We start from the raw sequence: 18,239 nt of genomic DNA on the forward strand, positions 1-18,239 counted from the left end.
TACAATAATTAACTTTGCATGCAAAGAATATAATTGCTATCCCTTAAAGTGTTAAACTTGTTTTATTACTTCTCTCATGTATATTGTGTTATGCATTTCCTGAAGCTGTTTTTAAAAATGTTTCAGAAAACAACTACATAGAAATTATATTTTTTTTTTCTTGACTTGTCTGAGTTTTGAAGAGCAAAGTATAGATGCGTACAGGATGCACCCCAGGTGCTGCAGAGACATTGCATTATCATTAAGCAGTTTAGTACATCCTCCAGCTGAAAGCTACATCAACTGGAGCTCTCCAGTGGAGGAAGAGTTTATAAATGGGTGGATCTGGACACTGCCTTGTAAAATCAGCAGCTAAATAATTCAGGACTAAACTGTGTTTGAGGTGTGGACTGGATCCAAGTGTTTCACCACTTGTCACGGCTACATTGGCTTCAAGAGCTGTGCTTCAGCTTGCAGGTCCAGGTCTATATATAGATAGATGTATCTCCAGACAGATACACGTAGGAGGAGCATTGGAGTAGTGCAAACTAGTCCCTGTGCTGGAGATTCCTTGCCTGGAGATCAAACCTTCAAAACCTTCTGGTCAGGGCAGGTCAATAGACAGCCAGTTTCAGATGAATGGGGGAGCCTGAACTAATATGACAGCATGACAGAATTTGAACCAAATAGAAAAAATTGTAATCCCACTAGAAGCTGAAATGGTTCTTGGCTCCTAGGATAGAATTTCTATTTCCCAGGAGGATTTTTTGATTCCTCTGTCTGGGAAACCAAGAAGTTTAGAGGGGAACTGTGGGCTGTCCTTACTACTCATTTCTGAGAAACTCAAATGATGCTCATATACTTCTGAGTCCATGTTGTACAGTATGACTGCATGTCCACCTACAAATGCTTTCCAGTGAAATTTATATCATACCAACTGAAAGGGGAACTGGTGTTGGAAGATGTCAATTGAGTCACCTCTCAATCATTTTAAGAACAGTTTACACAAGTATTCCAGCTCTTGGCTGTGATTTTTTATACATTAAAGCTTGCTTCTTAAAAAGCCATATGAAAATTTCTCATAGCAATCTGATTTTTTATGTGAATAATCAGTGCTATACAGTCTGGTATTCAGTTCCCTGGAAATATTTCAGGCCTCTGGTTCCTAAGATTAACTTATAACTGAATAAAGATTTAGATTCTTCTGCCTTTCCCACTGTATGTTGAATTGAAAATACATATGTCTTTAGTTATTTTGGTTGAATAAAACTAAGTCAGTTATTATTTAAGTTGGTAAATATATTTTTAAAAATTCTACTTGTTTACAATTAAGTAGAAATGGCATAGATTCACCCTTCCAAAATCCTTGGTTACACTGAAATTAAGAGCCTAAAGGTTCTGGAAATATAAGGGATTTAATAAACCCGTTCATGTATCCTTACTCATAAAGACCATTTTGATTTGCACTAAAATATTTCTTTGGGAGAAATCATTACTTCCTTACAGAAGCTGAACAGCCATCAGTTCCTGCAGCACAGGTGAGATCTGTATTATTCTCTGCAGATTTTTGTATGTAGAAATTTTCTTCTGTTCTACATTGTCAACCTGTAGCACTCAACTATTCCCTCCAGTATACATGTATGTGTATACAAATGCATGCATGTGAAAACACATAAAGAACAGAATACGCCCTGGAACAACAAAATGGAAAAAGACAGTGTGTAAGTAAGCTTGAAATATTTCCTTTTGTTAGTCAGAATCAGCTGAACTTTTATTATCCCTGGCAGAAGTTTTCCTAACTTTTTCTTACACTAGTCGCTGCACCATAGATTTTTGGAATAACAAACACAATCAAAATGTATTCATCAAAATCCAGCAGAGCTGGATCATCAACGGATTTCTTTCATGCAGACAACAAGGGCCCACACTCACTTTTGGAAGCACTGAAAGGCTCATCTACAGTCACCTAGAAGATGTTTGGTGGGGAGAGGTTAACAGGATCAGGAATCCCTCCTTAGTGATGGAGAAGAAGGTAACTTTGCAGAAATCAGGCTTGTCTCTGTGGGATTCTATCTATGTGGGGTGTAGTTTTTTCTCATAATTTCTTAAGCAAATTACAGTGTCTGGCTGTTTAGCTGTGATTGCCCCACCTCCTGGAGAGGACAGAAGGCTGATGGGTCTGGAGATTTTATGAAACCAGAAATTAGGCAAGGAAGAGCCAAGGCTGGTATAATTCAGCCCTTATCCAGCCCCTGAGAGAGCAGCAATCAACGGCTAAGCCATCTCCTGTGTAGCACTGCATCAGCCTAACTAGCATGTGCTGCCATTTAGCCAGCCAAACAGGTGTAGGAGATGTAGCAAGGACTTGGGAATAGTGTGAGGAGCAAGGGAGGTTGCGAGTTTTGGTATACAAGACAGGCTTTATTACTTTTGCAGCTGAGGGAATAACCTGCTCAGCTACAGGAGCTGTGATCAAGCAGCCATGGAATTGTTTAACCCACAAAAGGATAAGAGTGGCTTTTGAACCCTCCTCGCTATTGAAGAGGTTTCAGTCCACTGCTCCAGTTTCTCAGAAGTGAGAGCCACTAGTCAGTCTGCAACTTGGCATGGAGCCACGTTTCCGCTGAAGCCATATGACTATGAAGAAAAGGAATGCAAGATTTATGGGGCCAGTGAGGGAGACTAAGCAAATGGGAGTCTGAGTCTATAGCCCAGAGATGAGGACACTTCCCTGAGAATTGCATCCTTGTAACACTGAGACCACATAGTCAAAATAAGAAATATGTGAACAGTGCCAATTATAAATAACTTTAACAACGCAACAGAGCTTGTGGTTTGATTTTTTTGTTTGTTTGTTTGGGGTATTTTGTTTTTTTTTTTTTTTCCTCCACCTATCCATTTTACAACAAGCAAGGATGGGGCTTGTTCCTCTGAATAAACCTTCCCGTCCCCAGCTGGAGAGAAGGGGCCAAAAGGCAGAGAGATATCTGAACGCTGTAGCTCAGATACATGTGTTATTACATTGCAACACTCACGATTATTATCACAGGGGCCATAAAATGGGGCTCTTTTCAAGACTCCTTCAGTTTCCACGAACAGCTGTTGCCAGCTGAGGAATTTGGGCTGAGCTACATGTAATTCCCAACCGTGATCATCAGCGGCTGCTCTCCCGGCGGAGGCAGCCTCTCCAGCAGCTGCCTGCGCTGCCTGTGCACGCTGCTGTGTGCTCTCCCCTGCTCCACGCCCAGCTCTGCCGCATCCCACTGATGGGCAGCCACCCTCCCAGGGGTGAATGCCCCTAGCAATGCCCTGAGCGGACTCTGGGGCGAATGTGGCAAATGGCAAGCCTACAGAGTCAGGATTCTTAGTCACGGAAAATAACAGGACTCAAGGACTGCTTTCTGGAAGGATGGCAAGGAGCTTAACACAGCTTTGAATGCTTTGACTTAGAAAAATTCACTGGCTATGTGCTTCAGTATTTACTGGAAATTTGTTCTCTATTGTGTGAGATTTGCAAATAGGAGTAATTTCATTATTTGCATCCTACCATCCATAAAATAAGAAACAACTGTTTTTCTCTACAGAGCAGTATCCGCAGCCTCCTTCTCCCTCCCACTTTCAAAGTAAAAGTTTGTTCTCCACCTTTCCCTCGCTTGCTATGAAATCAACAGTAATAATTTTTTTCTAAGAGACATAAAAAAGCAATGTCCATTGGAATGCATGAGATTCTTAGAATACAACTTCTTAAAGGTGATTTTGCCATCTCCAGCCCAGAGGATGTAAACTCTCTGCCATAGAGTGAAAGAATAAAGAGAAAATAAACCTTTTTCAGACTTTTTTTCTGCTCTTCAGTCTATAAGACTCATCTTCCATTAAGATCCATTTTGGACTTATTTTTATCACAGATTATTATTTTTGTATACCTCTGACCCTTCCCATAGGGAAGAACAAGAAAATGAGCTCCATCCCCTGCTGAGGTGGCCTCTCACAAAGGTAGACCTACTAATATGTTACTACACTGGGGTTTTTTTCCAAACATTTATAACATTGCTTCCCAGATCAGAGTGACAAACAAGGAAAAATAGAAACAAATTCACACATTATGATAAATGTATAATTTTCCATTATGATAGTACTAATAATTATAAAGACCCTAGCAAAGGTTTAAAAATGAACGCATTGCTTTAACTGCTCTTTTCCATTTCCACCCACTCTGTGTAATGAACACAGATTTCAAAGTATAACGGATATTGCAAGCTACAGATGTTATGAATTATTTTTCAGTACTAGTCACATTTTTGGTACAGATAGATTCAGCCTCTTGGCTCCAAAAGCTAATACCTAACAGTAATGATATATTCTTGAAACTAAAAATCAAGCAACTTCTTTTTCTGTGTTCTTTCTAACTGACTTTTAATTTCAAAGGTCTGGAAGGTATATGCCTTCTCAAGAAGCACTGAAGTATTTTAGAAAGGGAGAAAAATATTCTGAAATAATCATGAGACTTCAGGAATTAAGACATTAAGTAAAAAAAAATCAAATATTATGAGTTTTCTGAAGTCCTAGAATTGCCAGCTTCACATTTTCCACTGTCATGGTTACAGACATAAAACATCCCATCAGAGAACAGCAACTGTCCTGTGTGATTCATGCAATCTGCCAGCACCATATGCGTAATGGCTTTAGTCAAAGTGGATGCAATGCAGATGTACTATCTATGAGTACTCATGCATTAAGGTGAAACATTTATTTCTTACGAGTATTTTACAGTAGTCAGAAGAGAGCATTTCAGTGACTCAGAAAAGTGAGCATTACCTAACAAATTACATTTTGAATGATCTTTGGGGTAATATAATTTGATGTTTGCCTATTCACAGTTTAAGCAGCAGGCAACAGATGACAATTTAAGGATAGCTCCCTCAATCTTTACTTTGGGATTTACCAGAATTAGCACTAACATAACGTAGTAGCCATAAAGAGTCATTCGGGGGGGATCTTCTCTGGTTACAAGTAAACTTACCCCTTCCTGTTCTGACCACATGGTCATTGCACAGCCCTAGTTTTATTATGACCTGAGGGCAGAGACATGTTCCTGGTTATTTCGGGTACTTCTAAACATAACAGACATTTTTCATAAATGTTGTAGGATTGTTTTCAACCTACTTTCATGCAAGCAAACAATGGAAGGAGCTGCTGTGACTGTGTCTGGACATAGTGAATAACTTTTAAATAAATATTGGGAGATAATTTCCTGACTGAACTGGGGAGTCTGCAGACCTGCTAGTTCCCTCTTTCTACTAGATGATGTTGTGTATATCCTTGTAACTCTTAGATATTTTTGCTCTGTTACTTATTTATTTTGTTAGTCATTTAGTGGTAGACCTTCCCCAGGTCAGCTATCACTGTAAAAGCCACCTCCAGCCCAGAGGATGTAAACTCTCTGCCATAGAGTGAAAGAATAAAGAAGAGAAAATAAATTTTGCCCCCTAACCCTGAAAACAGTAAGATTTTCACTCAATTCTTATCTTAAGTTCCTTCTTCCTTTTTCCTTTCTTGAATCTGAAACTTTCTATGCATCTCCTTTTTTAATAATTTCTGTTATAGCTTCCCTTGAAAAAGCAAGATTTTCCCTTTCATGTTCATACTATCCCTTCTTTTCTTTTTCTTTTCTGGGCTGCTGCTACTATACAAACTTTATTAGCACTGTTTGCCTTCCCTTTCCCGTTCTTACTTCCCAGTGGTAAAGGATCAGTACAATCTTCCCAGTTTAAAGGTATGGAAATCAAAGCTGAAGACCTAGTTGAACTTATGGAAAGAAATGGCATCAGAGCTGAATGATAACATAGCTTTTTAGTCCTGTTTGGCTAACTCACTTATGCCTTTGTTCCTACACCTCTTAGGTAGAGATATTCAGTAGAGTTTGGTTATTGCACCACTATCAACACCCTTCTTCCATATCACCCTAAAATATGAATTCATTGAGAGCCTGTTTAGTTTCTGAGGCCCACACTGGAACAGTAGAAGGGAAAACATCCACTCCAGCATAGAAACTGAGGTCGTCCTAAGCTTTCACATTTTAGGTGGTGCAGGAGGTGCAGGCAGAAACTGGTTCTGGGATGACCTATTGCACATTTCTATTGTGCTGATGACGTATTACAGAACCAGACTGTAGCCCCATTTACACCTGCACGTGTTTTAAATGCTGTAGCATTTCTATAAATAATCTGTCCATTTGTTGTTTTGCCATTAAATCCCTAAAGTTGCCATGAAATTAGGTGGGCAGAAAAGATTTCTTGTTTTCACTGCTTTTTAAAATATGAGTATTTATTGCATTTCTTTTCTTATTGAAATTAAAACTGCAAGCATCCTCTCCTTAACAGATTTTTGTAGCAACTCAAAGCACTCCAAATAGATCCCAGGAAACAAACACAAAGCTGTTACGGGATGCTCTCCTGGGTGCCCTCTCACTTAACAGCATGCATGCAGAGAGCACACAAATTCTTTAAATACTGCTTTTCACCTTTTTCATTCCCTACTGACTGCCTAAGAATTTTGCAGTAGAGTTGCCTATATAGCAAATGTAACCCTGCTAACAACAAGGTCATTTGCACAGAGCTGTTTGGGTTCCATAATTGGTCCCATAAGTTGAAAACTACAACTCAACCCCCCCACCCCTCCAAAAAAATCTGTGCAGGCATGGTCCTTGGTCTTAAGATCCCTTCCTGTCTGTATTCATTGTTTGCATCTCTTTCCTTGCAGAGACGCCAATGAGCAAGTTCTACCCCATCTATTTATTTTGCTTTCATAGCATGAAGGACAATAATGCTCTGTGTGAATGAGCCCTTAAATATAATACAACCAAAGACACCTAGAATTCCAAAATTTGTCAATATTGTTTGCCAGGGCAGGCATGTAAAGCAGGAGAAATAAGTTTAAAAAAAAAAAGGCAATGTATTTTGAAGGATATATTCTTAGATTTGAACTTAAGGAAAAGATAAAAGCATATTCAGAAAAATACTCTTTTTTTCTGCAACCTGATTATCTTCTTTTGGCCCACTTCCTTTTAATCACATGACAGATCCAGGACATGGGTAAAGCAAAATACAGACCAGTGAGTCCAAAGCTGATGAGGAGGGGACACTCTCGAATCTGGGTTACAGAGAGGTGTTTTGAAAATCTGCTTAAAACTAGAATCTTTTATTTATACCATGGTAACTGGACCCTGTGAGCAGAGTTTTCCTGAGTAGCTGGAGGCTAGTATTGGCCGTTCCTTGCTGTTATCATTGATGGCTTCACATAGGACCCAAATTCCTAGGTCTCCTCCCTGTTGGCAGTTGGTTCTTAGTGAACATTAGGGAGGAGCCTTTGGACTCTTTAGCTCTTCCTAAGACTTGGCTGGGAACCTTTTGCAGTTGAATAGCACAGGCTTTATGTTGCGAAAACATGAACAGTTTTTAAATAGTTATACGTCTTACCAAGTAATACACCCTATAAAGGTGTTAAGAACATAATACACATACTATAGATGCCCATAACACCAGTAGGTGTCAGCAGTGATGATTTAGTGTGTTTTAAGCACTGTAATCACCTGCTATGACTTATAATAATTGACTCACATTTTACTAGCTATCTATTAGCTATTTATTTGTGCATTGGGAAATTTTAGAAGTGAAGCCTTGTCACAGTGCAAACCAGAAAACAGTCACTTCTTGTATCACTCGGACTTGGCAGTCAGGACTTCCATTCCTGCCACTAAGCTTTCTTAATGGCATTTCCTAGTCTGAAGCAAGCAAACAAAAAAAAAAAAAAAAAGAAAAAAAAAAAAAGAAAACACACAGAGTTGGTAACTGTTACCTTGGAGTAAGCAGCTAATAAGGAAGGGATGTATTTAGAGTGGATTAATTTTCACTTAGAATCATGTTTATCAACTGGAACTGGAACATTGGCAATTCAGGTTGCGATGCAACAAGGCCCGTCTTTTACTGTTACACTGGCAAAAGCTAATGACTTTTTGTTAATATAAAGCAATCTACATCCAGACCAATATGTTTTTTTTCTTGACAAGCTTTCAAGAGTGTTTTCTAATTATTGGGGTCTTGACTTAATAATTTTTCAGGATGTACTGAGTACAGAGCTTTAATTCATGCTTTCTTTAACTTCCAAGGCATCCCAAAAAATTGTATTTAAGCACAATATATATAAAAATTTTAATAATCCGTGGCCAATTTATTACAAAATAATGCTGGTAACCCGAGTTTATTTTTTCCATGCTTTAATCTTATCACACATAATTTCATTAATCTGAAAGTAAGTTGTATAGCCTTGAGCGGTCATTGAGGCCCTGTGTTGGCAGTTTAATTCTCCAGGAGTGATGTATCCTTTCTGTCACTGACATCCACCTTAGACAGGATAAACTGCCCCATGGAGCGGCTGCCTAAGCCTCCCCATGGCTGTGAAAGGAGCCCAGATGACTCTTAGATAGCTATCACCTGAGATCACTCCTATATTACAGATAATACTTGTAATACTTCATATAGATCCTCCAGTCTGATCTCCAACATGTTAGAGTATTACAATTCACCCAGCTAGCATGTGGAAAGCCCAGTGACTTGTGTTTGATGACAGCGTAAGTTATGTGTGGCTAAAGAATGTTGTCCAAAAAGGCATTTAGTCTTCAATTTTAAGGCCATGGTATTGTGATGCAGAGGCTACTCTCAGTACAAGTGACAATATACTTTCCCAGATTTCATGGTTCCATTTTTATTGATAATATTTTTGTTAAATGATCCAGTTCCATGAAGGCAGGGGATTTCATGAGAATCTCAGCTTCTATTAGACATAAAAGAAATAAGTCTCTAGTCCTTATTGTTAGAAGGAAAAAAGCCATAAAACATGGAATAACTTGTCCTAAAGGCTCAGCAACTACAATGTAAATTAACAAAATTTTTTAATTTAAAAATTATATTTGTTAATGTCTGGCCATTTAAGGATCCATGCTTTCTCTTATTACATCTTTAGAAACCTGTAAGATTTTGAGATAAACATTTAGCTTTAAAAATTATGTTTTTGAAAGGTTGGTAAACATTCAAATAATGTCAGGGATTCTAAAGCTATACACACAATAGTAAGTAATCCTATCTGTTTTCCTGAACTCACAAAATGACTGAGACTGATCACCAATGAGGTATGTATTATTTTTCTTTAAAAAGATTTTATGTTGACAGCAGAAGTTCAAATCAAGGTATATCCCAAAGGAGATAATTTCCTTTATAATGAGACGTGAGGTTCCCAAATGGAATCATGATCAGAAAATGGGTGTTCAGATGTTTCTGGAAGATTTAGCTGATGTCATGTTACCATGATTCGGGTGTTGAAGAGCCATCAGTTAATACAGTTTAGACACTGTATGTGTTCAGATAACCTGCCTCATGTTACCGGATCCCTGGAATAATGCTTTACATATCTGTGAGCTTTTCACCCTCTGAAAGTGCTTTTCAAACACACACTCCAACACCCATGCTGAGCCTTTAATATACCCTTCTTTACCTTACAGCTGGAGAAGCCCTGCATTTCTGAGCTGTGAGTAAAATTCCAATTTAAGCTGTAATATTGCTTGAACTTTGATTACTGACATCCATCTCTTGCACACCTTTTGGACACCACAAAACTTCCACGGATGCTCACAGCAGGAGGGCTGGAGGCCCCCCGCTATGTCCTATGAAGTCTCCAGGGAAGGCGATCTCATTGCATCCTGCAGAACACAGACACTGCTCACTTCGTAAGGGGCTGCCAGACTTAGCTGAAGGTGAAATAAAGCTCTGACCACCACCTCCGAATGCACTTATGGAGCATTCTGCATCCGCTGCGGGGCTGAGTAATCACATATGCATCCTCCTGCCTACCAGGGCGCTCTGGGAGGAACCTTTTCTTGAGACTCCCTTTGGGAGGATGAGACTTTAAATGGAATGGTTAATCCTTGCTAGGGCTTTTACGAGGCATGTTTGCCTGGCCAACTGACTGCACATCTTCCCTGTATTTGTTATTTTAAAACATGAAGAGCTGCCTCTGATGAGCTATATCAGCTACTCCCCACCTGTAGTGTGTGCTAGTAAGGAAGATGTTTGTGATTTCTGGCTGGCTATAGAACAATAATGGCTTATACTGAGGCATGATTAAAAAGTGAACCTGTGGCTCACTTTTAGCAACAGGAGGCAGATTCAGAAAAGGCAAAGCTTTTAAAAAGATACAGCGGTGGCCTTCCTTGATGAGATCCTTGAGCCTGCTGCACAAAGGTAATACATCTCATATAGGGTAGGCACATGGGGCTCTGCTCTCGATCTGTCAGTAACCGCAGCTCAGAGAGAATTCTTCTTTGGGGTGTGAGAAGACAGCGCTCTCCTTCCTGCTAACTCAGCTCTTGGCTTGGAGGCAAAATAAATTAATTGGGAGGTATGTGCTTAGGAAGATGTGACTGAAGCTTAAAAGTACAGGACTGCAGAAATTCAGCTGACAAGAGTGTAATTGGACCACTGGGCATTTTTTTCCACTGTTTTTATTGAATTTGCATTTTTTTTTTATTTATTATTCCCATCCAGTGCTCATGAGACAAGGGGCAAACCTGATCTCTGGACCCTGGATAGTTCTCCTGTGGTTTATTCACATAACTCTGCGTCAGATAGTTGGCTTTTTCCTTACAAAGTGAGAGTTTACAAATAGCAAATGCCCCTTTGGGCACAAAAAGAAGCATGCTGAGGAAGGGGAAACCTCTCCATAAGTAGCCAACGTTAGGGTCCTCCAGCTGCCTTGCTCTGACGTGCCCTCTGCACCCAGGGGCTCGTGGCTGCAAAGAGCTCTCCTTCCGTGCCAGAGGGAGAGTGGAAGAAAGGATCCTGATCCACATTTCAACTTTCCTTTGTGGAACTTAATTTAGTAAGATCTTAATATATCCCTGGGAGGAGTCTTGTTATTGCCTGCAGTTTTTCTTCAATTAGTGCCCATGGGACTAGATGACTAAATTTGATAATTTTGGGGGAGGGAGGTAGCTAATTTGGTTGGGTCGGAAACGCCGGGAGCTGAAGGGAGAGGCGGGTCAGGAGCGGCGGTTAGCAGGGAAGTGGAACTGTCATTGCTGGTTTCATGGCTCCGTGTGCACATTGCCTTCCTGATCGCTGCGCCCCAGGCACCCTTCATCCCACAGCCCAGGAGCACGCGAGGTCATCCTGGCAGGACCTCCTCTTTGCAACAAAATTTTGAGCTCTTCGGGCCAGCTCCCGGCTTTCCTCAAGTCATAGGTAAACCTGACCTTGTCTGAGTCACGCAGGAATGGATTCGAGGCCAGAAGAGAGGAGAGCGGAGGGCAGATCGGCCTGCGCGCAGGCAGCGCACGCAGCTGTCCTGTCCCTGCTCGCAGGGGCAGCCATCGGGCCTGCGCCCCGCTGAGCCTCCCACTTGGGCCACGGCCCGTCAGGGGCTGTCGTAGCCACATGTGACAAGGATGGATGAAACTTAACACCAAGGCTGGGGAACTCTGAGTGATTATTGCTTCCTTGAGCTCTGCCAGGGAAATATTATTTATTCTTCAGGGCTGCGTATTTTCAGCCCAGGGAGATCTCTTTTCCTTCATGCCCAGAGGCTGGATGTTATCAACCCAGCTGCTTCAAAAGCACAATCTTTTCGTTGAAGTATCTGCAGCATGTGGGCTTAAACCAAGCTGAAAATATATCTCTTTCTTATCACCCCTCTCGAAATTATCTGGGAAACACAGACCTGGGGCCTTAATTGCTGTATTTCCGAGTCTCCTTGTCAGTATGGGACTCTATTAAACCCAGAAGCATCTGTAGGCAGTGGACTGTAGTGCAACCCTTTGGAAACCATGTGTGTGTGAAGGAGAACTGAAGGAACATGGGAGGAAGAACAGCAACCAAGGGTCCCTGTGTGAATATCTCTACTTTTTTACCAAGTGAAAGCTCCTTGCGTTCTGCAGAATTGAATCAGACTGGGGGCAAGGTCCCAAAATAACTTAAATTCCATCAGCATTAGCCAGTGTAACAACAATAAAACCTAAGACCTTCATGGCATGTGGGGCAAACTCCCCCCACTCCATGTTTGCTACTATCTGGCACCTAAATGGTAAAAAAAGAAAATATCTTTCAACAGGGACAGTACTGTGAAAGCTTTATGAATGCATGGCTAGGTTAGTCTGTGCTCATTTGTGCAACTTGGCTTGCATTGTTCACTGGGTCTTTGCCAAACATATCTGTTGCGTAATTATGTGGCTTGCTTTAATAAATTCACAGAAGTTTCTAGGGATGTAACTAACGTTTCCCCCTCCTTACTGTAATTATATGACACCCACCACAATGAGACCCAGGTCCTGACTGGTGGATTTGTGCCATGACTTACAGTAATTATCAAAGCCAATGCAATAACATAGGAAAATAGAAACACCCACCTATACATTTAAACAGCTGAGAGAAGACGTAAAAAAAAAAAATAAACTCTATAAAATCATAAAAGAAGTTATTTGTCTGTCCACTGAATAAATTACCTAATTTCCTTGTGAGCAAAGTTAATTGATTTTCTGCACTGCACATTGACTTAGACTGAATAATACTGGCTTAAACCAAGAGCAGTCTCACTGAAGTCAACTTCATTACTTGAGATTTCTGCATGGGAAAGTCAAATACAGTGATGGCAGGCATGGCTTCACATCCTGCTGGTCTGACTGTGCAGACAAGCCCTTGTACGTGAGGGAGTAAGGGCAGTTTGTGAGAAAAGTTCTCATGGTTTCAACTTGAACAGTGTCTAAGAAAGATATTTAATAAGGAGCTCCAAAATGTGTTCATTGTTTTGGAGTGTTTCCAAGCTCTTTCCTCCAGAGAGCTGGTTCCAGCATATACGATTCAGGGTTGGTTATTCCATGCTCATGTATTCCAATGGAAATGGGATGATTTCTATGTTGAGGTACTAGACAGTATGATTAAGGAGCTTGGACCATGCAATTTAGAACCTGTTAAAATGTTTCCATCCCCACATCTGACCTCACTGAATTTATTTAATATGCATTTAAAGGAATAGCCTTGAAAAGTTATTTTCTCTGCAACAGAAATCTGTGGTCTTTCAAAGAACAAATGAAATGTACATACACAAAATATACATTAAAAAATCAAACATTCTTTGAGGTCACAACAAATGTCCATCTTGTCAGGCTTTATGGCCTACTTCATATAGTACATTCTACTTAACAGTAGCTGCAGCACACTTCTTTGACAAAAACCCAGTTATGGAGTGGCAGTGCGTAGCAGCCTCACCATCTCAGCTGCAAACCCGTGGCTAGAATGTAAGTATATACCCTATGAAGATATTCTTGGGCTTACCTAGGTCAGAGCACTGCACCACACGAAGATGGCACTGGCAGCGGAAGGGGCACACTGGTCCAAATCCAGATATGACGGGATCGTCCGTTGGAGGCATATCAGCCGACCCTTCATCCTCCAGCATAAAGTCAAAGAGGCCTTGCTGGTGGAACGGCTTGGCCAAGCATGCTGGCAGCAGTAGGACGAAGAGAAGAGCCAGCCTCATGGCTTAGTTCATCGACTCCAGGCAGAACCTAGGGATCAAAGCAGAGATTTACAGCAAAAGTAACAGTTTCCCATAGCTGCACAGTTCCTGCTGAAGGAGGTCCAGCATATCCACCAATTGCATAACTGTTCCTTTCAATAAATGAAAACTGAATTGTGAAAATAGGACGGTTATGTGATAGGAGTCTGGTAACTGCTTGTCAATAGGCTTTTTTTTACAGAACAGTTTAAAGGCAACTGTAAACACATCTGTTTGCATATTTAGAGTAATATTTATTAGGAACAGGCAGCGCTGTCAACTTTGTTATGCAAAACAGTCAAAACAATAAGCCACATTTTCCATGTGTCTGTTTTCTGCCAACGTAACAGTCTATTTGATTTCATTAGCATTTGTTTCATAGCAATGAGTTTGTCCCCTGGGGACAAACCTGAGGTTCCCAAACTCACTGTAATGCAGTATTTCATGTCCTGAGAAATATTTTTTTAAAGTGCCAGCTTGCTGTGTGTTTTAAATTATAGCCTAGTAAAACTGACTGAGAAAGGGTAGGATCTAGTGACGGGGTGGAGAGAGAGGGGAAGATCTTTAGTTGTTTAAATGAGCTATGCTTCTTTCCCAGTTTAAACAGCACAATAAAATGGAATACCATGTTGTGTTATATTGGATATTCTTGGCTTTCTTTCCAAATTTTTGGCTAGGGGATTTTATGATAAACAATGCACCCTGAAAATCCTCTGCTTTGCACTGCATAAGCATTTGAATTGATGCTTGTAGTATTGTCAGCACACTTTCTAATGGGACTTCAGGGCCTCATTCTGTAGACTTTCATGCTCAGAAGCAACTTTACACAAGTATGTATTGCCATAGATATTAACAAGGAAAACTGCTTAAATATGTGTTCTTAGGACTTAGGCCTAAATGCATTTCAACACACTGTACATTGTGCTACCTGTGTTGTTGTGCACTAAGGAGAAACTACAAAACAGCTGTTTGCAAGTTTTGTGTTGTTGTGCACTAAGGAGAAACTACAAAACAGCTGTTTGCAAGTTTTGTATCAAGGCTGTATAAATCAGCTATTTTCTGAAAATTACTTTCTTTTACTATTTATTTTGTATAAGGAAGCTTATCTTTCACCAATCTCCATGGGTCTAAAAACAACCCACCAAAAAAAATGAAGAAACCTGCCTTCAAGTTGACAAGTGACAGAAAGGCAAGCTTGTCATTTATTTAGGAACCTTTTCTTAAAATGGATGGCATAGTCCTGAATACAGATATTGCTCTTTGTAATGAAAGCAAGAATGTCCACTTGCTTCTTCAGGTCAATAACTTCCAAAATGCCTTGTCTGGGCACTAGCTGGGATTAATTTTTTTCTAGCAGAAGTTACCTAACCGTTAGGGGCGTGGTACAGCATTTCTCGGCTCCATATTGACTAATGGCAAGACAAAAAAACTGGGGGAGAGGCAGAAGAGAAGGACTGTCTCCCTCTCTGCATTGATATTTGGAAGCTACCAGGTAGATAGCTAACATGGGCAGTTGAGTTAGGTGAGAGTATACTGAGGCCTCTTTTTCTAGAATACCACATCCAGGTACTCTAACAGGAGTGATTAGTATAAAAAAGCTAAATAAATAAAAAACACAGGCCTGGAATTAGATACAATCCATATTGTGCCTGGGTTCAATTTGCTTTGTGAATTTCTACCTACAGATGCCAATAATGCAATCCTGCAGAAACTTTTAGGGCTCAGTCTTGAGAGGATGATAAGGTTACCTTATAAAATACGCTAGTGTTTTAAAATCATAGTTTACATTTCTGTCATCTACCTAACAGGAAGACAGATATTTAACATCTTCAGATGTCCCAAAGACTTCAAAGTGACTTCACATGGAGTAAAACACTGTTTCTCTTGCCTCTTTAAGAGACATAGTTGGTGGTTTCTTAGTTGGACCTGAAAGCATTTTCTAATCCTGGAGCAGACATATTACCTACTGCACGCACTGAGGGTTTTCGCAGACCCCAACGTTGACTAAAGGGTTAGAGCATTCTAGCATGTCCCGTTAGAGCAACTCGGTGCTGTGCAAACTCGTGCCATGTAGCAGGGGCAGGCTGTGTCCCCGGGTGGGCCTTCCTCCTGCGCTCCCTCCTGCCCTGGCCCCCCACCGACACCGGGGCTGTGTCCCTTCCCCAGCAACACCCCCACGATGCGTGCAGAGTACACATGGAGAAGTAAGGATGTCACAGCAAAGTGGTGTTAATACATGGTGGTGAGCTCTTACCACGGTTTAATCTAAAAGAAGATTTTTGAAATAATCATTACTATGTACGAATTACTGTAAAATAACAATGCAATTATTAATAGTCTGAAACGGGAAGACAAATTTGTTAAATCATCACCATCTATCGTCATAAGCTGCCTTGTAAAAATGATCAATAAAACATTACCCCAGTACAAATTATTTTTCAGAATGTACATTAACATCAGTAAACATTGGGAATGCTGCACACCAACCCTGGCATGGCACTGGCAGTCAGTACTTTTTAAAGAGCTTCCCCAGCTCTTTTTTACATATTCGTATACTTTAAAAATATTTTAAAATATTTAAAACTGCTTGTATTCCCCCCCCCAGGGTCACTGCTGAAGCACCGTGCATCCCAAGAATGCACAAGCAGGATCTTATCCTGGAGTTAAATTACTACCTCTCAAAAAGAAAAAAAAAAAAACCAAAACAATGCAAAGGCACTTTGGAAGTGTCTTCACACTTTACTTCTAGTTCACATTAATATTGATGATTTCACTTATCTCAGTTAAACCCTGTAGTAGGCCTTTTTCTTTGGTCCCTGTTTTGTCAAAACTATAATAAAATTAGTAAGACCTGTGTATAAAGAAAAACTGTAGGACAACAAAGGATATCAAGGATCTATCTGAGGACACAGCAGAGAAAATAGCAGACACAAGCTACATATTAATCAGGAAATAGGAATAGATATGTGTCTGCATATCTTTATTCGTATACATATTCGTACCGCAGGCACATATATCTGTTTCTATTGTTTGCATGTGTAAATGAACATAAACAGAGAAAAAAATGTATACAAAACTGTACTAGTAAGAAATGTTTACATTTCACTTACTTACAAAAAAAATAGAGAGGGGTAAAAAATCTGAATTCTTAAAGGTCTGTGACACAATATTTATGTCTGCAGGACACAACTGTTTAAATTTGCTTTAATTATGTGTTTACAATGAGGAAGACTTTTCCACAAACAGAGGAAACTATACGATAGACTTGGCCACATTTCAGTTTAAAATACCACTGGAAATATGCTTCATCAGTTCACGTCACCACTGTATTGGTGGTCTTCTTGTCAGTTTACCTTAATATTAAGTTTTAAATATTAGTTCACCTACTGTCAGAAATCTCTCAGAATGCCACAAAAGACAAGTTAACCAATATGTGCAGTTTCAAAAAAAATCCCCTACATTGTATGTTTTACCCATTTTGTGTAATAAAGTCTAGATGTGCAAACATAGAAGTTGGAAGTTTTAAAGAGATTAAAACTCTGTTAACAGGAGTTTCAACTCCAGGAATTTTCTTTTCTACTATTTCATTCATAGGAACCTTCTTTGAATATGAGTCCATTGTTTGTACACTGTAACATAGCACTTTCTAACATTACAAAGGCATACACTGAGCCCCTTTAAATAAATACTACGTATTTTTTTCTCTGAAATTGAAATTATATTCATAATGTTTGGAATATATATGAAGAAATCCGAATGAAAAAGAAATCACAGAGTGCAGTTTAAAACAGAAATGTAAGAACTCACGCATTTTTTACACTCACTACATCACCGATTCTAAACACTGGATTGCAAACAGAGAATATACTGCTGCAAAAGTTTACAGTAAGGAAAAAGAAAGGACTATAGCAGTGCTTATACAAATCAAAACAAGAGACAGAACAGTCAAACAAACAGTAGGAAATCTGCACAATCCTTGAGAATGCATTCTCATGTTCCCAAGAAACAGAAGTGCTGGATACAAAACTTAACATTGCTAAACATTTAGTAGGATTTTTTCCTGCTTCTCTTAAAATTCAACTAGTTCTTGCCGTAGACTTGCCTGAAGTTTTATTAGTGCAGCATAGTCGAGGAGAATTACTGAAAACCATACCTTTTAATCCAGGGATTTGCAACAGGAGCTCTCAAAGCTGAGATGTAATTAAACTAAATATTCAACCCAGGCAAAAGGCTTTGCAGGTGTGGAAAGGAGGAGGGGGTAAGTTCAGCTCAGTGACTGTCACTTGGTGGAAAACCCTCCTGCTTCTATTCCATAGCACAGTTAAAAAATAAGGTTTCTCTCAATGAACACAATCCAGGCTGACACCCACATTAGATCATATGGTAATGATATGTCTCCTGTATTGTAGCCAGAAACTTTATCAGCTCTTTTGCTTTCTTTTCCTCCTTTTTCTTTCTCATTTGCTTTATTTCTTTTTCATCTGTTTAGAATCCCAAACTACTTGTACACCGTAAGACAGATGCTTATCTGTAATTAATCTTATTTTATTTATGTCCCTACAACATATATTTAGGAAAGTTTTTTTGGTTTTAGCTATGTTTTTTTTTTTTTTCTGACTCATTACTGAGAAAAATGTTTGGCTATTCCTCTTGTTTATAGT

The 18,239-nt window shown here is 39.7% G+C and overlaps 1 protein-coding gene across 1 annotated transcript in view; it reads right to left on the minus strand.

Moving 5' to 3' along the window:
* Positions 1 to 18,001, minus strand: part of DCN (decorin) — a 40,015-nt gene extending 22,014 nt beyond the window's left edge. The window contains exons 1-2 of the mRNA XM_075150998.1: positions 17,732 to 18,001; positions 13,356 to 13,588 (exon numbers count right to left, since the gene is read on the minus strand). Of these exons, the coding sequence (XP_075007099.1) occupies positions 13,356 to 13,560 (205 nt within the window). The 5' untranslated portion in view covers positions 13,561 to 13,588; positions 17,732 to 18,001. The remainder of the gene's footprint in view (positions 1 to 13,355; positions 13,589 to 17,731) is intronic.
* Positions 18,002 to 18,239: the final 238 nt, after the last annotated feature.

The sequence above is a fragment of the Calonectris borealis genome, chromosome 1 (genome assembly GCF_964195595.1).
Source record: "Calonectris borealis chromosome 1, bCalBor7.hap1.2, whole genome shotgun sequence".
Lineage (NCBI taxonomy): Eukaryota > Metazoa > Chordata > Aves > Procellariiformes > Procellariidae > Calonectris > Calonectris borealis.